This window comes from Schistocerca nitens, chromosome 1 (assembly GCF_023898315.1).
Source record: "Schistocerca nitens isolate TAMUIC-IGC-003100 chromosome 1, iqSchNite1.1, whole genome shotgun sequence".
Classification (NCBI taxonomy): Eukaryota; Metazoa; Arthropoda; class Insecta; order Orthoptera; family Acrididae; genus Schistocerca; species Schistocerca nitens.
The window spans coordinates 430,783,443-430,810,348 of record NC_064614.1 but is presented as its reverse complement, the minus strand read 5'-3'; the positions used below and the strand labels follow the sequence as shown (position 1 = coordinate 430,810,348).

General features: G+C 42.5%; 2 protein-coding genes across 2 annotated transcripts in view; both read left to right on the top strand.

Annotated features, from left to right (window-relative positions):
* On the top strand, positions 1-25,905 carry LOC126252311 (proton-coupled folate transporter-like). The gene is made up of 10 exons (XM_049953231.1): positions 1-100; positions 4,758-5,036; positions 5,213-5,387; positions 7,327-7,513; positions 7,615-7,762; positions 8,947-9,048; positions 9,559-9,696; positions 9,872-10,066; positions 12,387-12,543; positions 25,662-25,905. The coding sequence occupies exons 1-10, from the start codon at positions 1-3 to the stop codon at positions 25,903-25,905; spliced, it is 1,725 nt and encodes a 574-aa protein (XP_049809188.1).
* Positions 1-26,906, top strand: part of LOC126250952 (proton-coupled folate transporter-like) — an 83,370-nt gene that overhangs the window by 2,738 nt on the left and 53,726 nt on the right. The gene's annotated exons all lie outside the window — the stretch shown is intronic.

The following is a 26,906-nucleotide window of genomic DNA, read 5'->3' as shown; positions in this document are numbered from 1 at the left end:
ATGAAGTCTACGGCTGACCTCGCAGCTCCGAAAGAAGCGATGTCTGATCAGAAGAGAAGCGTGGACGATGAGCCTGCAGAAGACTCTCCACCACCCGCAGGTGAGTGTGTGTCTAGGCGTGTCACGCGGGCTGCGTTCCCACCTCGGTGGGAGGGGAGGGGCACAGGTGTCGCCTCTCCTAGCTCCAGATATAACAGTCACTCACAAACAGACGTTGGCGGGGCTCTTTCGGGGTCCTTCACAGCTGTTAAGGAATGGAGTGTTGATTTTAGCCGAGCCAAATGTCAAAGTTCAGTATACGAGAATAGACCTCCTCTAACGATCACAGCTCCCTGCCACCCTGGACTGTAGGTACACGTCTGTGCAACAACAGGGACATTACTTCCTGGCAGCTCATGATTTAAGTCTACTATCGGGTCACACAGACTGCCGCCTCCTAGTCTAATTGGCTCTTCTTATATGAAATGAAGTGGAAACATTCACCCAGAATTAAAATAATTCTCTCAGAGCTCAGGTTTCACTGTACTTCAAATCATAAGCGAAAACAGGAGAGATGTTAGTTCACATATGGTAAATGTTAATCAAACTCGCTCTAAACTGCACTTACCACAACAATATAGTAGAGCTTGCATTGAAAAGCACATTAACTAAAAACTGAATGAAGGATTCTCCTCCGGATAGCATGTGAGTCGATGAAGGATACAAATTATGAAACTTGGAGCACTTGCAGGGGCAGCAGTCTGAGTTAGTGACTTATCAGACCTTATAACATAAGCCAATACAGCCTTGCAGTGCTGGTACTGCGAACGGCTGTTAGCGGGAGCAAACTATAGTCATTATTTTTCCCTGGGACATGCATCTCTAGTGTATGATTAAATGAAGACTATCCTCTTGGGCAAAATATTTCGAAGATAAAATAGTCCCCTCTCAGATCTCCGAGTAGTTCGTACTCAGGGGGATGTCGTCATAAGGAAAAACAAAACCGCTATTCTACGTGTTGGAGAGTGGAATCTTACATCCCTTAATAGGGAAGATTGGTTATAAAATTTAAAACGGGAAACTGGTAGGGTGAAGATATAATGGAAATTAGTGTAGTCCGGTGGCAGGAGAAACAGAACTTTTAGTCCAGCGAGTACAGGGTTCTAAATAGAAAATCAAATAGAGGTAATGTAGGCGTAAAACTAATAATGAGTAAGAAAATATGGATCCCAGTAAGTTACTATGAATAGCACAATAAGCGCATTGTCACAGCCAATATAGATATGAAGTCCCCACCCAGCACCGTAATGCAAGATTATATGCCATCTAGCTCGGCAGATGATGAAAAGATAGATTAGTCACGTAGTTAATGTAGAGGAAAATTCAGTTGTGATGGGGGACTGGAATCCGACAGTAGGAAAAGGAAGAGAAGGAAAAATAGTAGGAAGATATGTACTAGAGGTAAGGAATCAAAAAGGAAACCATGTGGTAAAATGTTGCAAAGTGTATTACTTAATCATCGTTAACACTTGGTTTACGAATCATCGGTGGAAAAGACATGGAGACTCAGGAAGATTTCAGGTACTTTATGAATTTGTAAGACGGAGTTTAGGAACATATCCAGGCGCCGATGTGGACTCTGAATAGTTTATATTTGATACAGAAATACAGTTTCAAATATTCAAATTAATTTCTGAAATGCAACTTAGCTGTGAGAGATACAGATGTACTACTAAAACCAACATATGAAAAATTTTGCCGAAACAATATTCGAACCCGGCTTTGCCTCTCCACTAGAATTATCCTAGAACGCCCTCAGGAGCGACCCAAACTTCCATATGTCACAAAGTTACTTAAATGAATAAAAAATGATGAGAATAAATAGCTAAGTTGTGATATACAGAAGTTTGGGTAGGTCCGGCACGCCTGCTAGCGCAGCCTCAGTCTTAAGGTGAGCACTCGCGATAGGAGGGAAATCCGGGTTCGAATCTTGATCCAGCAGTAATTCACATATGTTGCTTTAGCTAGAACATTTATGACTATAGCAGTAAAACTGAATTTAAGAAATAAATTTCACAATTTATTGATCATTCACTGTAGATTAAAACTGAACAAATTGTAAAAATCTAAGAAACTAAGGAGGCGGGGCGAGAATAAGTTGAAAGAGCCAAAGATTGTTGAGAGTTTCAGAGTGAACATTAGGCAACGACGGCCTTAAAGAAGGGAAGTAAATCCTGTAGAAGACGAATGGACAGAGATAAAATATTGAAGGCAGTGGAGGATCAAATGGTAAACGAAAAGGTCTGGTTAAAATCCTTGGATATCACAGGAGACATCGAATTTAATTCATGAAAATATAAAAACGCAGCAAATAAAGCAGGCGAAAGGGAATATAGACGACTAAAAATGAGATTGTCAGAAAATGCAAAATGACTAAACAGGAATGGCTAGGGGACAAATGAAAGGCTATCAAATATATCTATCTAGGGGAAAGATACAGCCTATAGGAAAATTAAAGAGCATTTGTCGAAAATAGGAGCAACTGAATGAGTATAAGGAGCTCGGATTGGAAAACCAGTACTAACCAAAAAAGGGACAAGCTCGAAGGTAAAAGGACTATACAGAGGGACTGTACAACAGAAATGAACTCGAAGGAAATATTATAGAAACGGAAGAGGACGCAAAAAGAATTGAAATGGGAGATTTGATAATTGGAGAAGAACTTGACAGAGCTCTGAGAGACCTAAACAGAATCAAAGTCCCTGAGGCAGATAGAATTCAGTCAGAAGTACTAATGTCTTTGGGAGAGGAGCCCTTCAAAAACATTCCACCTATTGTGCAAGATGTATGTGGCAGGTGGTATACCGTCTGACCGCAATAAGAATGGACTAACTCCAGTTTCAAAGAGAGCAGATGATAACAGATGTAAATATTAGCGAACTATCAGTTTGATCAGTTATGATTGTAAGATATCGGCACGAATTATTTGCAGAAGAGTGGAAACATTTGTAGAAGCCAACTTCGGGGAAGATAACTATAGATTCTTTTGAAATGTAGAAACATGCGAGGTGATATTAACCCATCGACTTCTCTTCGAGCAAACATTCAGCAAAGGTAAAATACAGGAAGCTAAAGACTATTTACAGCTGGTACAAGAACCAGAGGGTAGTTATAAGTGAGGCACTGATTGAGGTGGGGTTGAGACAGGGTTGAGGCCTTTGCCCGATGTTATTCAGTCTGAACATTGAGTTAGCGGTAAAGGAATCCTAAGGGATTTTTTTAGAGGGAATTAAAGTTCAGGCAGAAGACGTAAAAACACCGAGGAATGCCGATGACGTTGTAATTATTGGAAAAGCTATTGAATGGAATGGACAGTGTCTTGAAAAAAAGGAATAAGATGAACATGAATAAAAGCAAAATAAGGGTAATCGAATCTGGTCGAATTACATCAGACGATGCTGAATACATTAGAGAAGAAACGAAACACTAAAATCAGTAAGAGTGTTATGCTATTTGGGTAGTAAAATAACTGATGACGGCTGGAGTAGAGAGGATATAAAGTGTAGACTGGGAGTTGCGAGGAAAGCGTTTCAGAAGAAGAGAACTTTGTTAACAGTGATTGTACTAGTAGATTAAAATGTTGGGAAGTCTTTGATGGAGGTATTTATCTGGAGTAGCCATGTATGGAAGTGAAACGTGGGCGATAAACAGTTCCGATCAGAATAGAATAGAAGCTTTTTAGATGTGGTGCTACAGACGAACGATGAAGATTCGATGAGTAGATCGTGTATGTAATGAGGAGTACTGAACGGAACTGGGGAGAAAAGAAATTTGTGACATAGTTTGACTAAGAAACGGGATCATTTGATACGGCGTATTCTGAGAAATCGACAGATCACCAGTTTACTATTGGAGAGCAGTGTGTTTGTATGTGAGAGAAGGGGGGGAGGGGAAATTTGCGACGGGGCCAAGACATGAATACAGTCAGCAGGCTCAAAAGGATGTAAATTGCAGAAGTTATTCTGATATGAGGAGGCTTACACAGGATAGAGTAGCATGGAGAGCTCCATAAAACTAGTATTTGGACTGAAGACCACAACAACAGCAAGCAGCGCTTTGAAATGAAATCCTTTACTAAGCAGATATTAATACTGTGGGTAGTCATAAAGTTTTAGTAATCATCTTAAAGAAATCAAGCTGTTACACCTTCACATTCACGCTGCAGTGCGACAAATGTTACGCAAATATGATTGACTTGGTGGAGACTTTGGTTGGTGAAGCCTGTATTTTGGCCGTCAGGAACCGATACACCTTAAAACCACCTCTTCGCCATTTTGGAAAGACCTGCTATGCAATGCTTTCTTCTTCCGAGGTAACAGGAAGACGTTGCTGAATGCCACGTCAGGAGATTTTGAAGTCGAGGTCAAATTCAAAATTCCAGACAATCAGCATGTGTGTCTGTGTGCGGTGCAGACTTAGTTCGAGCTTGGCTGTGCGACCAAACACACTCTTTGACGGCTTCCCGAAATGCTTCGTCTTCACGGCCTCCCATAAAATCGTGAGTAGATTCCGGAAGTACCCTCTGTGACGGTTTGCCCTTTACATGCGTAATCTGTCACCTCACCGTGGCAGTCCCCAAAACACTCGGCATCGCTTTTGACGATGATAGTTGGGTCTCTACCTTTCTCAGTGGTGACGAAGCCACAAGTCTCTTTAATTCCTTGTCTCGGGCTCACGGTTATATACTCAGCAATTCAGGAAAGTGCGTCGTGTTGCAGTGAAGTGGTGGCGCATCCGCCCGACGGTGGAGCCGCTGGTGGTGCTCTTCATGTTCTCCTACGTGACGACACACTCGGTGGTCAGCGGGCTCTTCCTGGATCGCGTGTGCGGCTCCAGCGACCCCGACGTGTGCACCAACGAGCACCGCGCCTACTCCAGCACGCTCACCACCTGGAAAGGCATCATCGAGGCAGTCGTGCCAGCCGCTGTGTCACTCTTCATCGGCAGCTGGAGCGACAAGTTTGGACGGCGTCCCATCTTCATCTGGTCGTTTGCCGGTATGTCCAGAGTAGTTGTCTCTCACTATTCAAACATGTTTTCCAAACTGGCATTACTTCACAGTTTACGCCCACTGCAGTCACTAATACATTAAGAGCTGTCATGAATAATATAACCCTGAACAACGTCATGCTAATGATAGCGAACGATTCTACAAATTACCCTTTTCCTTCAGGGAACGCCATCAGCTATGGCTTGTTCTCTGGGCTGTCTGCGATTCCAGACCTAGCGCCAGAGTGGTTGCTGATGCCGTCCATAGTGGCCACCTTCAGTGGCGGCATGATGAACCTCATGGCTGTAGCCAATGTCTACATTGCTGACATCAGCCCTGTGGGGCAGAAGGAGCTCAGGTAGGTGCTCATTGTTTAATACGTATTATACTCATTTAGACGAGGCTATTAATTGAGTGGGTGCAACTTGAGATCGAATTAATTTTTTTCGTCTCTGTCAGTGTTACCGTACTGAAAAAGACCATTGACAACCTATACTTAGAGGAATACATTAGTTGAGGTATCTAGGCATGATGATATTCTACTCTAACTTAATTAGGAGGTCGAGAATGTTGAATGGATATCTTCGAGATTTCTCTTTGCTCATAAGCCAGTAATAGAAACTAAACTCAGGTATTAGTTCGTAAGTAAGCACTTTACAGAGAAGCAAAGAATCGTCACTCTGTTTACAGATAAACGATTTGATTCATTCCTAATCGCGAAATCGGCGTTTCGAAAATTCTAACAGTGAAACTCTCTCTTGCTGTTTTCAGCGATGTATGTAAGTTGCTCCAAGTGTGACGTGTCCTCTATTGACATCAGCAGGAGAGTCGCCTTTTCACTCCGAGGCTTACAGCATCTGCCTGTGTGCTTCCTACAACGAATCCCCGCGCCCGTTACAAAAGCAATGCCTCCCACTATACGAGTCATAAAGCTGACAGTCAATGGCCAGCAGTACATACTACGCAGAGAACACTGTTTCAGAGCAGTCTAAAACTCCCCCTACGATTGAGTCAACTTCACTTCTCTGCTTTCTGGGAGGAAACGTTGCTCAGTGCCTCTCGTGAGAAGATCTGCGATGGGTCAGCTCGCATCCGCCGTTTGTGACCTCTGCGCATTGCTTTGCACTAAAAGCATGTGTCCCTGTCTTGGAAGACGCTATCGCTCTTCACAGCCATCTTCCAGCGACTGGCTGTTTTCCCTGATTTGTTTGGCGGCATTAGTGCGTCTCGCGTTCCCTCATCAGCCTCGCCATGGGGAGGCCGCCATCTGGGCTTTAAAATCGCTGCCTCTGCTCCGTTCCCTTTAGAGCAGTCAAACACCCATCTCAGTTGAACACGACGGCGAATTTTCTAACCAGCCTTCTGCCAACCACTGCTGTCACAGGAACGCGAAACAGTCACGGCACCCTGCCGCCAGCATCCAGCTCATAGTAACTCGCAGGCGTACATCACTACAGCAAATGTTAATACGTGGTGTTATCCAGTGTCAGTCAAATAAATGATCAATTGACTAGGCACCCATAGTTAATGGCAATCTCATATCGAGTAAAATATGCAAGCGAACTGGTATAATATTACACATATGGAGAAAAAATGTTGCTAACTTACACTTGTACAATAAATATTATACCATATATAAAGCTACAATATTTGACGCTTCTGACATAATGGCTGGCAATTACTTGTAGTCTATTGTTTTGGTAAAGTCGATGGAAGCCGACTGATCTAGAAATTATTTATCTAAGGTCCAGTATGTAATATTGTATTAAGTCTATGGAACTAATCTCCCATTATTAAACCGAAACATTCTCTATGAATCGCCTGGAGACACTATGGTCGTATTGTCATAATAATGTCAAAGTCTGCGTTAGTTGCTCATCAATGTAATTGAGTACTATGTAGTATCTTAGGCTCATTGTAAGCAAATGCACGTAACGACACCGGTATGGCATAAAAGTACCATAAGGTCTGATATGATAAACCAACGGAACTGACGATCATACTGATAAGATTGAGAATCCGGCTTCAGTTGTAAATTTATCACACACTATTTCTCGAACACGACTCGACAAACCAGATGGCCTGTAGCAAACTAACCGTGTTAATAAAAATATCATTTACACTGGAAGTGGCGTGCAACTGTGTTAACTAAGACCTCATGCGAATACAAACTATAGCAGTGGCACAGGCGGAATTGTGATCTAAGTGTAATGGGCCGGAAACCGGCATTTCCATCGCAGAGCTAGTAGAGCCTTCTGAGTGGATCTCTTCTGACATCGAGGATGTGCTGCTTGCAGACTGGGCATCCTGGACGCCTCGATGTACTCGGCCCAGATGGTGGCGTCAGGGCTGTCCTCGCCGCTGTACTCGGCCCTCAACTACCACGGGATGTTCGCGCTGGCCGCCGGCTTCATGTTGCTCTGTCTGCTCTACTCCATCTTCCTGCTGCAGGAGACAACTGCGCCCTACACGCCGTCTCAAGACGTGAGTTGCTGGCCTCGAGATGAACCCAACTCCCACTGTAAGTCATACGAAATTGCAACAGGTTTACCGAAAACTGACGTAAACGTGTTTCATGTGCTCAGGAGAGCTGCGGCTGCTGCAAGGGGATCTTCCGCCCCCAGCTGGTGCGCGACGCGCTCAAGACGTCCCTGATGAAGCGGCCTCACCACGGGCGCTCAGCCATCCTCATCGTCATCTTCGTGGTCGTCACTGGTGTCCTCATCTCCCAAGGTATAGCCAATCGACGCATTCGCCATCGAAAGAAACCTACGAACCCGTTTTTGTTACAGTAATATTGGTTCTGAAAGCGAAAAAAAAAAAAAATGGATCTGAGCACTATGGGACATAACTTCTGAGGTCATCAGTCCCCTAGAACTTAGAACTACTTAAACGTCACTAACCTAAGGACATCACACACATCCATGCCCGTGGCAGGATTCGAACCTGTGACCGTAGTAGCAACGCCGTTCCGGACTGAAGGACCTAGAACCGCTCGGCCACGCCGGCCGGCTGAAAGCGAACAACATCGAAGAGAATTTCCATATGGCTTTTCAGTTAATTTTTCCAGATAATTTCAAGCTCGATTCAGCAGATACGCACCAAGTCTACCTTACTGCAGAAAATTGTTCGGAACGTTAAGCTATTTAACACGTACTCCCTACATAGATGTCTACAAGGTCGCAACGCTGAAGTTCTTCTTCACAAGGGAATAACGTTTAGAGAATATAGTATTGCTGGTCGACGTGGCCGTGAGGTTCTAGGCGCTACAGTCTGGAGCGGAGCGACTGCTACGGTCGCAGGTTCGAATCCTGCCTCGGGCATGGATGTGTGTGATGTCCTTAGGTTTAATTAGTTCTAAGTTCTAGGCGACTGATGACCTCAGAAGTTAAGTCGCATAGTGCTCGGAGCCATTTGAACCAATATAGTATTTCGTGACAGCGATCATCATGCAGTCGGAAAAAAATGCAGAAAGTAGCGTTCTTTGTAATAAAATTCCTTAAGATCGTCTCGAATCAACTCATTGGAATCTCTTCTTCTGAAGGACGTAGCACTTCCCTAACTATGCTTACTGTTACTTCGTTATCTCTTGACGGATAATTTCTTGTGCGTCTCTTCTCTTTCTTTCCATCCATCAGTTTCCAAGGAGTGGTTTGTTTTGTTTAACTATGAATTAGTGTAGAATATAGAGGCAGGTGACTGAACACAATCACTAACATTTTCAGTCACTTGCTTTCGTGTTATTAGCAGGGTAAACAGCTATTCAAATTATTTACAACACTTTAACATTGCGATTTAGTAATATTGCAAGAAAAGATTAATTACAAAGAGACGTTTAATTAACCTAGCCTAGAAACTCATGTAGGAAGCAACATCGTATAAAATACGAATCGTAATACTGTGTTATATGTTTTCAGGAGAAGGCATAGCCAACTACCAGTTCGTGAACGCCAAATTCCATTGGACGATAGACCAGAACCTTCTGTATGGATTCTTCAACAATGGCACCACTGCTGTAGGTGAGGCACTACGCATTACTTCTGCTTCCACCTACGTCCTGAAGTATTTGCTATTCATTTAAGGGAAGTGTAAATACAGTTAACATTAAAACTACTTCAGTTGACATAATCGTAGATCGATCTGGAAATAGTTAATTCTCTCACTGTGCTCAAAGCCATACGATGTGCAACCGCAACTGGGCATCCAGCAATTACATGAGAATTTCTTCGTGTCTTGTCCAGTTCACAGGTTCTGCTTAGTAATAGTGTCCGGTTTTGTTTTCAATTTAATGAGTATTATTTTATAGTGTTAAGATAAGATGAGTAAAAGTCTTGTGAATTAGAAACATATTTCCAGTTTTGTTGCTAGTTGCTGTAGAACAGATTGTCTTTCAATAAGATTATAAATATTCGGCGTTCTTAGATTCCAATTACGAATACCAGGCAATGATCGACATACATTTACACTGGTTCACTCGATCGATGAACAAGTGAGTTACTGTTTCAACACAACACGTTCCATCTTTGCAGGAACCTTGGTGGGCGTGATGGTGTTCGTGCGGTGGCTCAAGTTGGGCGACGGCTGGATAGCCCTCATCACCTTCTCCTGCAAGATCGCTGCCTCCATAATTTATGCCATATCACCAGAGTCCTGGTTTATGTTTCTGGGTAAGTTGTCAACTATCCCGCGACGTTTTATTGTCTATGGCTTGTTGTCATTAACATCAACCACTTCCCGACTCCTAGCCTATATTAATCCAATGTTTACGCCATGAAGCTTCCTCCTCTATGTTGCAAGCTTTATATGTTTTTTGTGTTTCTTTGTACGAGTATTATTATACAGAGTATATTCAGAGGAAGCATCGTGCAGCTGTATTCTTCGCCATGGCCACCACTCCGCCAGTCCGGCGCTACAGGTCTCCCGCGAATGAAATGTGTTCTGATTTGTTTGCAGGCGGAGCCATCAGTTGCTTCGGAGCCTTGATCTGGGTTCTGGCCAGGGCGATGCTGACGAGGCTGGTCGCCAAGGACGAGATAGGTGAGTGCAGCTCAGAAACACTCTCCTTTATAGCAGTGGATTACAGTGTACTGCTTAACGTTAGAACACCATGGCAACAAGAGCGAAAAACCAGAGAGATGATAACTTTCTATGAATTCGAATCTGGAGCATATGAGGCTGTTACGGAAGCTGCAAAGTCTGAACAGACAAATGTAATGCTAGAAACTAGGCCTAGTAGTACCTTGGGAGTTGTAATGAAAACAAAATAATGATATATTGCCAGACGAATATAGGGTAATATGAACAGCAATAGAAGACAGTATATCAGGATCAGGATTAGGATTTTTTCATTGTAGGAATGTAGGACAACGAAGACGTTACAGTGAAAAATTCAGCGATATCGCTATTCTCATTAAAATCGAAACCGAAAGAATGCGAACGACTACAGTTGAGATATACATCCCAACATTCCTAGCAGAATATGACGAGATGAAGAGAACACATGAGAGAATTGAACGCGTAACTTAGTATGCAGTAATGAGAAGAATTATTAATAACCATAGAGTATTGGAACTATTTAGTACAGGAAAACAGAATTATGTTATGAGAGAATAGGAGCTCCTCAATAGGAAAGAGGCAGGAGAAGGATTCCTTGAATTGTGCCGTAAATTCTAGCGAATAATATCGAATACGCCATTCGAAAATCTCACGAGGAGGAGGTGTACTTGCAAAAGCCTAGAAGACGCAAAGAGATACCAGCTGTACTACATCATGATGTGACACAGATTTCAAAATCAGATGTTGTAGTGTAAGGCATACCCAGGAGTAGGCATCGACTCAGATCATAAGTTAGTGCGAGGAGAGGTAACACATCTTAAGAAGTCCTCTAGTATGAGACATGTATCTTATTTGAAGAAAGAAATTTCTGTGATGTACTTCTGGAGTGCAGAGTTTTATTGAAGTGAATCGTGATCTGTAGGACAACAGCAAAAGAAGAGATCGAAGCATTTCAGACGTAATGCTACAGAAGGATGCAGCATGTTAAAGTGTACTAATAAGATAAGACTTGAGGAGGCTCTTAGCAGTACCGGCAATGATTTGTGAAAAACTGTAGCCATCAGGGGCTAGCACATTTTACTAGAGGACGCCGTACAGAGTAATAATTTCACTGAGAGCCAATGTTGATAAGATGTACAACAAATAACTTATTGAATGTAAGTGCACCTCTGAAAAGAAGACAATGCCACAGAAGAAGATATCATGGAGAGATCCATCAAATCAAAGTCTGATGCCGAAAAGTATAGTAACGAACAATTCTCTGCCGAGAATTACAGTTTGCCATAAAAAATGTTATCTGTAATGACTGATTCTAAATTGATATGTCGAAAATTTTGACCAACTATAAATGGGAAAAACGTAAAGAATCTGAAAATGTAAGAAGGAAATAAGCATTTTACGAAGAGGAATCTACTTGGAGTCACGAAGGTGCGAGACAGAAAACACCATAAAGTGTGTTAAAAGAACAATTGTATTCCAGTGAATGAAGAATTGTTTGTACAGAAATTTATACTTGGTTAGTTTTTCAATTCGTCTAAAAAACTGTCAAAATATGGCTTCAACCTTCTACTTATTTTTTTATAACCGTAATGAGAGGGTACTGACACTGAGTAACATAATTCTTGCTAGGGTGCACTTCATACATTGCATGTATGAAATATTAATGTGAAATGTAATGGAAGAATGAGGTACCTTCGCAAAATACCCTTCGAGGCGTTCGACTGCGTCTGTGTTATTAGTACTCGCTTATCTAATATGGACACCTTGAATGTGGCCAAAACGTTGGAAGAATTTACAGTGGTACACGGCAACACGACTAGTATAGCCAGGAAACCTCCTTTTCGATATTGGTGTTTCCTTCACTATTAATGTCGAACGCCACTGTTCCATTTATGCCAAAAGTGATAGCCGAATTCCTCGTCTTTTCAGATAGATGCCACAGCCAGAACGGATGATAAAAGATGTAGCGATGAAGGTTCACTCAACCTTTAATCAAAAATTCTGCAAAAATGTTTGAGCCCACTACAGAACAGTAACAGTATTATCATTGCAGGTATTGAACCTTGAGAAATGGCAGACTTTAGTTTAAGACAGGGAATAACCACCAGATCACTTTCGGTGTGGAATATGTTAATACAGAAGATTAGGATCTAAGTCTATTCACTGACTGTATCCGATTTCAGTACTACCAAGATTGAGGAACAACTTCCGTATGGTTACTTGTTTGAGTCGCAAGGTGTATATGTGATTGACGCGTGGACAGTCTGATGGGCAGCGCCCCGTCCGTTTCGTGTGTCCACAGGCCAGGTGTTCGCGCTGGCGGTCACCCTGGAGGCGTTGACTCCTCTGGCGGGGCCTCCCATCTACAACGCCGTCTTCAAGGCGACCATCGATTACTTCCCTGGAGCCTTCCACCTTTTGTCCGCGGGGATCATGGCACTCGACCTCGCTATGCTGCTGTGAGTATTCTTACACCAATATATCCTAGTCTACGGTTGTGAGATGTCAGGAATAACGACATGTCATACTTTCTGTACTATTCACCTCATGGAACGCACCGTGAAACGGTGACACTTTCAGAGGACGTAACTCCGTAGTCCATCTGTATTCGACAAGTCAGTGGGGACTTAGTTGTCTTCTGTGGAGTTTCTGGTTTGATTGAAAGAAATGTTTACAAACGTCCTACTAGGCTGAAATGCAATGCTCTTGCACAGTCTTGGTGGACTCTATGTTGGAAGCATTTGTAAGACTCTTGCTTGCAGCTTCATTATGGAACACGATTAGAACAATCATTGAAATGCAGTGTGTGAAAATTAAATTTTGAAGCTGGTTGAACAGCCACAGATATATATTTTTAGTAACAACCGCCTATCTCACGCTTGGCATTGTCATTCCACTGACAGAGTTAAGTGTCTCATCATTGCAGACGACGCGAAGTTCTTCGCTTGCGTATAACCTTGTTCACAGATGTGTAAATCTAATCTTGTTTCATTCATTGCGAAAGTCGTTAGGGAGGATGGTAGTGCGTCGGGAACTGTGTGTATCTCTACGTGTTGACGACCCTCAGTGCTCCTCCAGAAAGCGAAGAGGAACCTTTTAACAAGAAAGTGTATGCGAATACGAACGATGATAAGGTGCGTCAGTCATAGCAGAGTAAAGGGAGACTAGTGTTTATCGTCTTGCCTGCAACGGCCAGTAGTAATTTGTTTTTGGTTGTGGCCAACGTTTGCCAGCTGACAGTACTGCGTCAGGTAGCCATGCTTGTCTTCCGCGTTATCTTCCTGTGGTTTACTCTATTTATAGAGATGATGATGATGACAGTGGCCAGTCTGGGAGCCCGGCCTGCGTGGAGCCCAGCCACCTGGCGCAAGCGTTTGTAGCTGAAACTGCTCAGACGATAGACACCTACAGCAAGACGAGAAGTTCGAAAAAAGTCAAAACATACATTTGGCTCATCAGTAGGTCAGGGACAGAGTCTTGAACTAATTGTCATCTTGCAAACTTTAGATTCATTTATCTGTCGTATCAGGTACTAATAGAGAAAGCTAGTCTATGAGAAATCGGGGAGGTGTTGCCGACAAATAGGACTAAAAATGTCGAATTATACTAAATAGCATCATCTCCTCCGAAAAATTAAATAATTTTTAGGTTTTACTCTGGGATGGGATACTGTTAACGCGATATAACGGTACAGTTATGTATAACATGCTCTTTATTCTGTAACTGATACAGGACGAATATATGCCCAAGTTCCCGGTAAAGCAGGCGTGTATTCTCACATGCAAAAGATCCTGAAGGTGCCGAGTGGCATCCTGCGATAAACGGTCCCAATTATCTTGTACCTCTTGGTGCAATGCGGTAAAGATTCTTGCAGGCCTTGGAAAACGCGTGTGTTCCTGTTTCATCGTGTTCTATACCTGTTCAGTTGGTGAGAGATCTGGTGATCTTGCTGGTCAGGACAGTTGTTGGACACTAGAAAGGGCACGTTCCGTCACAATATCCGTATGTGGATGTGCATTTTACTGCTGAAGAAGCACGGCGCTTTCCTGTCCAAGAAACAGCAGGCTGTAAATTTAACGGGCACTGGTTACTTTAGCCTACAGAAACACAAAATGTGACTGTCAGTTATAACAGACCCACACACGCCACGAACCCTGGGATGGAACCTGTGTGTCGTGGACCAATGCACTCCTGAATACTCAGGTGACCAGGTCCACTTCATACACGTGTATGTCCAACACTCGCCCACAGAGCCCACGCCCTTCAGTGAAGACAACAGAGTGCCATGCCACTCTCCAGTCAACTCCTTCACGACTCTGGAGTAGCTGCGCTCGGCGGTGTCGTTGTGCCAGTGGTAGCCTACCCAGAGGCACACTTGATCTTAATTATACTGCAAGCTGTCGTTTCCCACTGGTTTCTCGTGTCATATCAAGTGCAACAGGTGCCCTTATTTCATGCTTGGATGGTTTTCAGGGGGCCACAGCTGCTCGCACAATGCGACGATCTTTAGGAACGTCCAGAGCCTGGTCAATAGGTGTGGGAATGTTCCAAAGACCACAGTTGAAAACAAGTACACACCAGCGTTCAATTGTGCCCAACATTACGGCAATCGATAGATAGTCCATCCAGCTTCCCGTAGGCCCACAATGAGATTGCAGATGGGTGAAGCTGTACTCGTTGGCGGGGCATGGCTCTGAGCAGTATGGGACCTAACTTCTGAGGTCATCAGTCCCCTAGAACTTAGTCCTACTTAAACCTAACTAACCTAAGAACATCACACACATCCATGCCCGAGGCAGGATTCGAACCGACGGCGGCGGGCATATTTCTACCCTAGAACTCAGCACAGTTACTGCCTGCAGAGTCGAAACATAGGGTGCACGAACAGCCCTCCTGAACTCCATAAGATCGTCGATGACCGCGACAGATGTGTCAGTAATATTATAACCCCGTCAGTACGCATGCTCGTATTATACCTTGGTGCCTGTGAATTAGAATTCTCGAGGGTGTTGTATAGTTTTGTCGGGCTTTGTACATAAACAGATTCATGTAGTAGTATGGATGCAGTGGATACGAGATTTTATCTCCTACTGTTTGCTGCAGGTTTGCTGTTTACCTGAACCGCGGAGCGAAGAGGGAGGGGCAGCAGCGGCGGGAAGAGGAGGCGACCCCGTCGCCCGCGTGATGTTCCCGGCCTGGTGCCTGCGACCTCGCCTTGAATCTCGCGCCCTGTTCCTGTCCGGGGCACTCACAGCAGGGTTTCGTGGTTGCTAGGAGACCACAGCTGGGACGACCGTGCTTGCTGGGCAGTGACGCTGCTGGGCCGGCTTACAGATGGCTGCCCGAGTGCGACGTGGCAGAGCCATAACCTCTCTTTCGTTCTGTTGCGTCACACCCTAATACTCATTTATCCACCGAACGTTTCACTTTATGTATGTGCGTATTAAGAACTATAATTTCTTGTACGTATTCTCATAATTGTGCATTTATCTATTTTTTTATACAATTATTATTCAGTACACATGTATTTCACTTAACTCTTCAAACTCATTTTACGACCGACTAGTTATTTATTACATAAATCGGTAGATACAACGCCAGTTTTTATAGAGATTTACGATTGTACATATGTGTAGAGTATGCATAAAATACATGTGACATCTGTATAAATACATCGTTTGATAAAGTTTTTATAAAATATTTCAAAGTTTTTACTATTTTCTTTTCATTAAACACCATTTCATATATACGAAAGAAGTTAGAAATCAGTACTTGCATTAACAGATCATCTCTGTTTTTCAAATTTATCATACAATAAATTTGTTCCCCCATTCTGAATCATACATTACAATCCAGATCTGCACTACTCTGCGAGTCTACAACATCAGCACGTGTTCTTCTCATTTGTGTCAAAAACAGCAGAAAAATTCGTAATTTGTAATACTATGTAGAAATGACTAATCCTTAACCTGAGAGTACTGACTTACAAATCATGTGGCACTATTTCGACATTTCTATGATGTCAGAAAACATTTTACAATCGAAGATAGATCAGCAACATTGCTCTCGGACGAGAACTCTCGGTCTTGCACATCACAAAAAAGTCGATGTGTATTAGTAACCTCCACGCGCATCCATGGTAACGTCAAGGAATTAGTCTTGCTTAACAAAACGCAACACTCGTAACACCCACTTAGTATTAGGAACAGAAAGCTAGAAGAAACCGAAAATGAACAACAGCGAAATATTAAACCCACAAAGGAATATACAACGCGAGATAGCCTACGCGCCAGTGATTGTAGCCTACTTGCCCTAAAGAACTCTTAATTGAAAGCTTATTGCAAGATTCCCACTGTGAGATAGTCTGGGGAAAAGTAAGCATTAAGGTATGTCACACACGGTAATAGGCTGGTTTTGTAGACCACCTGTGTCAGTGACTATAGTAGTACCAACGCATTTCAGACTTCACCTGCAGAATACCATGAATAAGTTTCCTGATCATGCTGTTGTAATGGAGGTGGTGATGGCGGGGGGGGGGGGGGGGGGGGGGGCTATACATCGACATCTATATAATGCGAGAATCACGCTGCAAAAACTGGTGCCGCAGAAACGAATTCCAGTATAATAATCATTTTGAAGGTCTTGTCTGAGAATTACTTGGAGCAGATAAGGCAATGTCTTAGACTTCGTAACATCTATTATTATTTTGAGCGTATGGCATTGGTGGCCGGGAGCCCCCGCGGGGCGGTTCAGCCGCCCCTCCACAAGTTCTTTAACGCCACTACGTCGACTTGCGAGTGAACGAGGATGAAATGATGACGAAAGACACACAACACCCAGTCATCTCGGGCACAGAAAATCCCTGACCCCGCCGGGAATCGAACCCGGGACCCCGTACGCGGGAAGCAAGAACGCTACCGCAAGATCACGAGCCGCGCACTTCGTAACAACTAACAGACCCGAACTCTTCTAGTCAGTTAATGTCAAGTAGGCAGCCATCTGTGATAGCATCAGTGATTATGAGTATTACAAGGAATGTTAAGAAACGTAGGAAAAAGTTTGGTTTGCAAGTGTGACAAGAGACAATTTATAGAGTACCGTATCTAAGCAGTCAACTCCTTATACGCAGCTCTCCGAACGAAGATGAGTAAGACAAACCGTAAAGCTCAAAAGCATTCTGACAGTGTGCTGTTAGTGAATCCGTTTTATGTGAACGACACCAATTATAGTGCGGCACTGACGGAGTAACGCCGACTGAAAGGTCTGAGGAGAGGCCAGGTTTAAAGAACGCGAAAACACTGATGAGCTACAGGAAAATTAAAGAGACCTTTGGAGAAAAGAGAACCACTTGCGTGAATATCAAGAGCTCAGATGGCAACCCAGTTCTAAGCAAATAAGGGAAAGCAGAAAGGTGGAAGGAGTATATAGACGGTGTATACAAGGGCGAAGTTCTTGAGGACAATATTATGGAAATGGAAAATGATGAAGTAGAAATGGGAGATATGATACTGCGTGATGAGTTTGACAGAGCACTGAAAGACCTAAGTCGAAACAAGGCCCTGGGAGTAGACAACATTCCATTAGAACAAAACTCTACCATCTACTAAGCAAGGTTTATACGAAAGGCGAAATACTCTCAGACTTCAAGAAGAATATAATAATTCCAGTCCCAAAGAAAGCAGGCGTTGACAGCTACGGCTGCAAAATACTAGCACGAATTCTTTACAGACGAATGGAAAAACTGGTAGAAGCCGACCGCGGGAAGATCAGTTTGGATTCCATAGAAATTATGGAACACATGAGGCAATACTGACCCTACGACTTATCTTAGAAAACAGATTAAGGAAAGGGAAACCTACGTTTCTATCATCTGTAGACTTAGAGAAAGCTTTTGACAATGTTGACTGGAATATTCTCTTTCAAATTCTGAAGGTGGCAGGGGTAATATACAGGGAGCGAAAGGCTATTTACAATTTGTACAGAAACCAGATGGCGGTTATAAGAGTCGAGGGACATGAAAGGGAAGCAGTGGTTAGGAAGGGAGTGAGACAGGATTGTAGCCAATTCCTTATGTTATTCAATCTGTATATTGAACAAGTAGTAAAGGGAACAAAAGAAAAATTCGGACTAGGAATTAAAATCCATGGAGAAGAAATAAAAACCGTGAGGTTTGCCGATGACATAATAAATTTGTCAGATACAGCAAAGGACCTGGAAGAGCTGAACGGAATGGACAGTGCCTTGAAAGGAGGATATAAGATGAGCATCAACAAACGCAAAACGAGGATCATGGAATGCAGTCGAATTGAATTAGGTGATGCTGAGGGAATTAGATTAGTAAATGAGACAATTAAAGTAAATAGAAGAGGTTTGCTATATGGGAAGCAAAATAACTGATGATGGTCGAAGTAGAGAGGATATAAAATGTAGATTGGCAATAGCAAGAAAAATCTCTTTGAAGAAGAGAATTTGTTAACATCGAGTATAGATTTAAGTGTCAGGAAGTCGTTTCTGAAAGTATTTGTATGGAGTGTTGCCATGTCTGAAAGTGAAACGTGGACGATAAATAGTTTAAACAAGAAGAGAATGGAAGCTATCGAAATGTGGTGCTACAGAAGAATGCTGAAGATTAGATGGGTAGACCACATAAATAATCAGGAGGTGTTGACTAGAATTGGTGGGAAGAGAAATTTGTGGCACAACTTAACCAGAAGAAGGGATCGCTTGGTAGGACATAGTCCAAGGCATGAAGGGATCACCAATTTAGTATTAGAGGGCAGCGTGAAGGGTATAAAGCGTAGAGGGAGACCAAAAGATGAATACACTAAACAGATTCAGAAGGATGTAGGCTGCAGTAGGTACTGGGAAATGAAGAAGCTTGCACAGGACAGAGTAGCATGGAGAACTGCATCAAACCAGTCTTCAAACTGAAGACCACAACAACAACAACACATGGCATCAGTCAGTTGTAGGTTTATCGGACGTGTTTTATTGTCTAGCATTTTTATGATCTTGGAGAAAGAAACACTCTTCCTTAAAAATCAACAAGAATGCTGCAGATCTTGGATAATCAGCTCACTCTGTGCGTGCATGGCATTCAGAATGACATAGAGAAACATGCTAAGGCATAATGCCGCTTTCCTTCATTTCCGGAAGGTATTCGCTACAGTTCCACAACGTCGTTTAGTGTGGTACCACATTCGTGGCTGCATACAAGGACGTCCTTGCAGGTAGAATTCAACATTTCGTTCTTAAGACAGCATAATCGATAGACGTAAAGGTAATGCCCAGAGTACCCAAAGTCAGTTTTATAGGCCGTTACTATTGACAATTTGTATTAATTATTAAGTGGATGACGTTGAAGGCGAAGATATTGTTGTCTATAGGATCGTTGCAACGCCAGAAGGCTGTAACGAAGTGAAAGGAGGGCTGCAGAGGATCAACAATTGGTGCAGGGACTTGCAGTTACCATGGAAGTAAATAAATCACAGCGCGCAAAAAATAGACGAAGAGATCCATTGCTGTTCGACAACTCTGTAGGTGACATATCACTTGAAGCAATGAATGAAATAAAATTCTTAGGAGTAGCGTCGCTGATTAATAATCAAAACGTTTTCGGTCCTAGATTCGTACCTCACCACCGTTTACATTTTCAGTAAAACTCGTCAGCAGGGGCGGCCGAATACTTCCGGCATAAGAAGACAACCTCGTTAAGCCAACGGCCTTGCCAAAGAGGGTGGAAGGACGGACAGACTTTCAGGGCACTCTCTTGCCATTAGGGTGGGAAACAGTCCCTATAGGTGGAAAAATCAGCAATGATCAACTTCATGAGGATGCAGAAGACAATGGAAACCACTGCATTTAAGACACATAATGTGTATCGACGGGACATGTGTCCTGTAACTGAAGTGTGTCATGATGAGCCCTCCATTGGCCAAAGATTCCAGATTAGTCTCCCACTCGGATCTATGGGAGAGGACTGGTAAGGGGGAACTGACCATGAGAAAAAGATAGAATAACTGACGAAAGGATAACGTTCTACTAATCGGGGCGTGGAATGTCAAAAGTTTCAACGTAGTAGAGAAGCCAGAAATGCTAAGACTCAATCTAGATATAGGGGTGTCAGTGAAGTGAAATGGAAAGAAGGCAACGATTCCTCGTCAGATGAGTATAGGGTAATCTCAACAGCAGCAGAAGGTACAGCAAAGTGTGACTTAGTGTTAACAGTTCAGTGACAGAAATGTTCTTCTCAGAATCTGCAGCAAACTAACACTGACAACGATAGGTCATGCATACATGCTGAGGTCGCAGGCTGAAGATGAAGAGACAGAAAGTATACGAGGATACTGAGCGGATAATTCAGTATGTGAAGGCAGATGAAAACCTAATAGTCAGGCATCATGGAGTGCTGTTGTAGGCGAATGAATAGCAATATGGGTCATGGGAGAATGTGGATTTGGTACTAGGAGTGAGAGAGGAGAAAAACAAATGGAGTTCTGCAATAAATTTCAGCAAATAATAGCGAAATATTCTGTTCAAGAATCACAAGCGGAGAAAGTACACTTGGAGCAGCTTTGAGATACGGGAAGATTAGTACTAGATTACATCATGGTCCAGCAGAGATTACGAAATCAGATACTGGACTTTAAGGCCTCCCCAGGAGGAAATGTAGATTCAGACAGCAATTTAGTAGTGATTAAGAGTAGGCTAAAGTTTAAGAGACTGGTCATGAAAAACAATGCACAAAGAAGTGGAATCCAAACTACTAAAGAATAAAGAGATATGTTTGAAGTTCTGTGAGACTATAGATACTGCGATAGTGAATTGCTCAGTAGGCAGTTCAGATGAAGAGGAATGGACATCTCTAATAAGAGCAATCACTTAAGTTGGAAAGATAAAAATAAGTACGAAGAAGATAACTAAAAAGAAACCGTAGGTAAAAGGAGAAATACTTCAGTGGATCGATTAAAAAACGGAAGTATAAAAATGCTCAAGGAGATTCAGGACTACTGAAATACAGTCACTTAGGAATAATATACAGTGGATAGGAAATGCATCCCGGGTTCGATTCCCGGCGGGGTCAGGGATTTTCTCTGCCTCGTGATGACTGGGTGTTGTGTGATGTCCTTAGGTTAGCTAGGTTTAAGTAGTTCTAAGTTCTGGGGGACTGATGACCATAGATGTTAAGTCCCATAGTGCTCAGAGCCATTTTTTAGGAAATGCAGAGAATCTAAGGCGAAACGGCTGCATGGAAAATGTGAAGAAATCGAAAAAGCAATGATTGTTGGAAGGACTGACTCGGTATATAGAAAAGCCAAAACAACCTTCGGTGAAATTAAAAGCAAGAGTTCAATGGGAATTCCGCTGTTAAAGCAGAGGAGAGAACCGATAGGTGGAAAGGTACACTGAAGGTCTCTATGACGGAGAAGACTTGTATCATGACGTGACAAAAGAAAAAAACACGGGTCGATGTAGAAGAGATGGGGGATCAAGTATTGCCATCAGAAATAAAAACTGCTTTGGAAGACCTAAGGTCGAATAAGGCACAAGGGATAGATGACATTCCATCAGAATTTCCAAAATCAATTTAGGAAATGGCAATAAAACGACGATTCGTCTTGGTGTGTAGAATGTATGAGTCTAGCGATGTATTATCTGCCTTTCGGGGAAATATCATCCACACAATTCCGAAGATTGCAAGAGCAGACAAGTTCGAGAACTATTGCACAATAAGATTAACAGGTCATGCATGCAAGTTGCTGACAAAAATAATACACAGAAAATTGGAAAAGAAAATTGATGATCCTTTACAGGGCGATTAGTTTGGCTTTAGGAAAGGTAAAGGCATTAGAGACTCAGTTGTGATTTTGCGGTTGATAAAGGAAGTAAAACTTCAGAAAAATGAAGACACTATTTTTTGGATTTGTCAATCTGGAAAAAGCTTTCGACAGTGTCAAATGGTGTAAGATGTTCGACATTCTCAGAAAAGTAGTGATAACCTATAGGGAAAGACGGGTAATATACAACATATACAAGAGCCAAGAGGAAAGAATAAGCGTGGAAGAATAAGAACGAAGTGGCCGGATTAAAAAGGGTGTAAGACATGATGCCGTCTTTCTCCCCTACTGTTCAATCTATACATGGAAGAAGCGATGACGGAAATATAAGGGGCATTCAAATGAAACCCGGTCACTATTGTAAAGTAACGGTAACGATTTTATTAACTCAAAAATGTAGTTATACGCAGCACAAATACTCAAAAATAGTCGCCAAAACTGTTGGCACATTTATCCCACTGCGATACTAGCCGATCGATTCCATCCTCGAAGAAGCTAATAGGCTGCTGTTGGAGCCAGGCAGTTCGTCGTCCGTTGCGAATCGATGTCCGCGAAGAGCTTGTTTTAGACGTCCAAACACATGAAAGTCACATTGTGAAAGGTCGGGACTATACAGTGGATCTTCCAGCGTTTCCAACCGAAACTGCTGCAATGTCGTCTTGACCTCATTGGCGGTGTGTAGTGTGTAGCAGGCATTATCATGCAGAAGGATAACGCCATTGGACAACATGCCTCAGAGTTTCGATTTGGTGGCTCTTGTAAGTTTCTGTAAAGCGGCTTGATAACACTGGTTCGCCAATCCAGGAACTCGAAAAACAGTGGACCCTTGTGGTCAAAAAAGGACATCATGAACTTACCAGAACTGGTGTGCACGGCCTTTGATTTCTTTGGAGGTGGTGAAGTCGCATGCTTCCAATGCTTGCTCTGATGCTTGCTTTCCGGTTCAAAATAGTGAAACGATGTTTCGTCACCTAAGACAATACTCGACAGAGAGCCATATTCCTCCTCATCATAACATTGCAGATGACTCAAAGACAGCACCATTCGGGTATTGCGCTGTTCGGCGTTCAGTTTGTGGGGAACCAAATGAGTACGGATTTTTAGAAAGTTCAAGTGTTGATGCATTCTGGTTGTGAGGGTACTGGTGTTTAGTATCTAGAAGTGGTTGTTCTTTGGAGGGCGACAATGCCCAGTGGCGCAGAGAGTCGCTAAAGAAGCAGTTGTTGAGAGGCTGTGGAAGGTGTAGGCTGCGTGAGCCATAGGCGGTTGCGTAGCGAAGGATTTATCTCTATGTTTAATAGTAGAGGCACACAGTTTGAATAATAGTGTGTTTATGTTTGTGCAGTGTGATAAAGGAAATAAATTGAATTTTACCAGTTCTTAATGCGTCTCCATCAGTTAGTATCACACCATTGCATTTAACAATGAACGAAGTCTCGATATACACGGTCAATTACAAGAGGATTGTAACGTAATAATCATTAATTAACCCATATAATCTCCAAGGAGACGGGAGCTTATATTTGGCGCCGCGTGTGTCGGACGTCGATTCCTTCGCAATCTTCGGATCGTCGGAAAAGACGACACAACAAACGGTGAGTGAAACAGCTAATTGTGACCGCGGCGCTTCGTTTCTAATTGTTTTCCACGTTGCACAGGAGAAATTAGGAAAGGACCTCGGAACTATGTTAGAGACTGTGAAACTTATAATATGATCTTTTAAATTAAGTGTTGCAATTAATTATTAACGGACAGTGATTTTTGTGAACATTGTTAACATGGCGGACACAACGCAAAACAACAGTAAATTCTTAATGAGGAGGGACAAGTTAATGCTTTAGTCAATGTAGAATGCGAGTTTGGACTTGAGAATACCACACTTAATGTAATGGAAGAAAGTGGTGTAGTTAGTTTCGATTCAACGACGCCTTGTTCAACACCAGTGCGTAGTCACAAACGGGAACGAGCGTTAGCACTAACGATTTGATAGCGCAGATGCTGAGAGAAATCAAACAGGAAAGTAGGAACGCCAATGAAGAAATAAAGAATTTATCAAATTCAATGGTTAACTTGCGAACTGAGCTCACTAATTCACTTAATCAGAAACATAAGGAGCTCCAAAAGGAATGTGATACCAAACATGAAGAACTTGAAAATAAAATGCAAGACCTTAGCACAAAAGTTGAACAAGGTAAACAATCGAGCACGTTAGTTAACAAAGTTCAAGAAACAGATAAGGCTCAAAACGATGAAATTTTTAAGATTAAGACTACATGTAAAGGCAACAAAGAAACAATTGTTAAGTAGGTTCAAGGTGTACAGACGCAATGTACTGAACTGAGTACCGAATCAGGCGAAATTCGCCAAAAGGTAATGTCATCCTAAAATGATTTGAACAATGTCAATAAAGACCTTATACGTCATGAAATCAATGCAGCGTTACGCGAAGTTGATAACAGTATGGTTAACGTACCTCAAGTTATTGTAGATAATGGATTGAGTGTACGCAACTTTCAAGATTACGATCCGAAACAAGGTATCCATGCAGTTGCCTTTATTAAGCAATTTGAACATGCGTTTCCAAGACATTATACGGAACGTGCGAAAATTGATACGTGCATTAGCCACATGAAAGGCGAAGCACATATCTGGGGCATCAGTGTTTCAGAAAATTATTCACAGTACAAAGAAAATTGAATCTGCATTCTTGAGTAAATTTTGGTCGCGAGAAAAACAATGGGATGTAAAATCAAAGATTCTTACACCGCCGAACTACGCAAGAGATTATGGAACAATGCGTGAATATATGCACAAATTTTGGAACGAAATGCCTATCTTGATGATCCGGTCAAGGAAGAGGAATTGATATTAATTTTGTTACAGAAGCTACCTTTCGCGATACGTGAAAAGTTAGCACTCAGTCCAAAATTGAACATCGAGCAGACCTGCCTAATGATCGATAGAATTGATGTACTTAACCATGAACGCGAACAGCGCGATAGAAATAATGACGATCGTCATTCGCGTAGTAATGGCCCACCGCGACAAGAGTTTATGACTCATGGAAGACCAAGCAGATTTGATAGAAGAGGTGACGGAAAACAAAGAAGAAATGAGTATTATGCACCGAACATATTTAATTACAATCAGTACTCAGATCGATCACAGTATTAAGAAAACAGAAGACAACAAAGATCCCCGGAACAAGAAAGGAGCCCAAAGCGTAATCCACAGGAACGTTAACCGGTAAACGAAGTCAAGTTTCGGAGACGACCCGCTCCGAAACTCAAGTTACAAGAAATGGGTCGCACGTAGCGATTAACGCAATCAAGTGTGAGTGAGTAGATGATATTAAAGACGATTTGTATCAAGAGGATGAAAATAATGTTCAAAGAAATCTTAATGCCTTTTGTAGAGGTGGATGTATGTGGAATTATTGTGGACGCACTACTGGACTCAGCGAGCGAAGGGAGTGCAATTTCAGAAAATCAGTTTTCACAATTAAATAAGCTGGTGGCATTTCCAACATTCCCCGTGAACGGCGTACGTATTGTCAGTGCTGTAGGTAATAGAAGCAAAACCATTAAAGGTCAAGCTCTATTGAAGTTTAGAATCAATGAATACGAGTATGAGCAGAGCGTATTAATTGTTGGATGTCTTAATGTCGGATTAGTTCTTGGAATCGATTTGTTGACTGAAATGAGGTGCAGTATTGAATTTGAAAAGGGTTGTCTGCGGAGGAGAATAAATAATGTCGAGAAGAAGATAATGTTTAAAGGATTTATTAATGAAGAAAATAAGGGCGCTGCGTGTGTGAAGATGAGGCTAATGCGTTTCCGAGGAGAAGAGGAACTGGCCACTTATGATGATTCTGAGGAAGATCCTGCTCTGCGAGAGAAGAATAATGGTGAAGATGCTCTGACTGGTATTCGAATCAAGATTCAGACGTCAGTGAACTTGACAGAAGCAAAAAGAGAGGAATAAATGGAAGTGCTGAGACGCGAAGTTGACCTGTTTTCAAAATTACCTGGATTAATTAAAGGATGTGTTTGCAAAATTAAAGTCAAGGAACATGAACCATTTCGCAGCAAATCGTATGCAATACCTTTAGCGAAGAGAGAAGCAGTGAACAAGGAAATCATAGGGATGTTGGCTAATCAGATAATTGAAAGATAAGACAGTGAATATAATCTGGCAAATATCATAGCCTACAACACGTTGAGAACATTAAGTTGTATAAGTGTCCTTAACTATCACAAGGAAGTGTCAATTAGTGAACCGTGTTTAGTTATAAATATGCTACGTTACTGATGGACAAACCTTTTGACAATCGTCAGTAGCTATTGTGAGATGTTGAAGACTGTAGTCGGTAGCTGCAGTGAGTGCATTTTATTCTCTGTGTTTGATATCGTGTGACTTTCTGTTATGTCCTGTGACAGGCGCAACAGTGGACAACAGAGCGATGCTTGTAGCGTGTGTTTTGGTTTTCAGGAAGCAGGCAACAGTGCACAGCTAAGCGCGCAGCGCTTTAGTCGTTTGTTACCTCACGTTGCCGTAATGTTATTTTATTGTTTTCATGCCTGTCTGCGAATGACCTTGACGCCCAGCGCGCTACGGTCTGCGGGAGGAGGAGGTGGCTGATGTCACGAACAGCTGACTGGCATCCGTCACTTGTCAAAATAACGGGAACATGCCGCCAACGAACCGTACGGCGGAATGCGGCGATTCGTCGTGGGCGTAACAACAGCTGCTAGATCTTCCTGTCTCCGGCGGCGTCGGTGTCACTCTTTCATTGCGTCAACCGTCGTAACTGCGTGTGACTACCAGCTCAACACATAGGACAGTGATAAAAGCAGAGAAACAAGTGCTGTGTTACATATAGTGTTTGTGAGTCCTCAGTGGCGACGATGCCACTCCTACCTAGTGCAATCGTGTGAACTTCTGTTCAGCTTATAGGTAGGGCAGAGTACCCAATATTTCCTTAT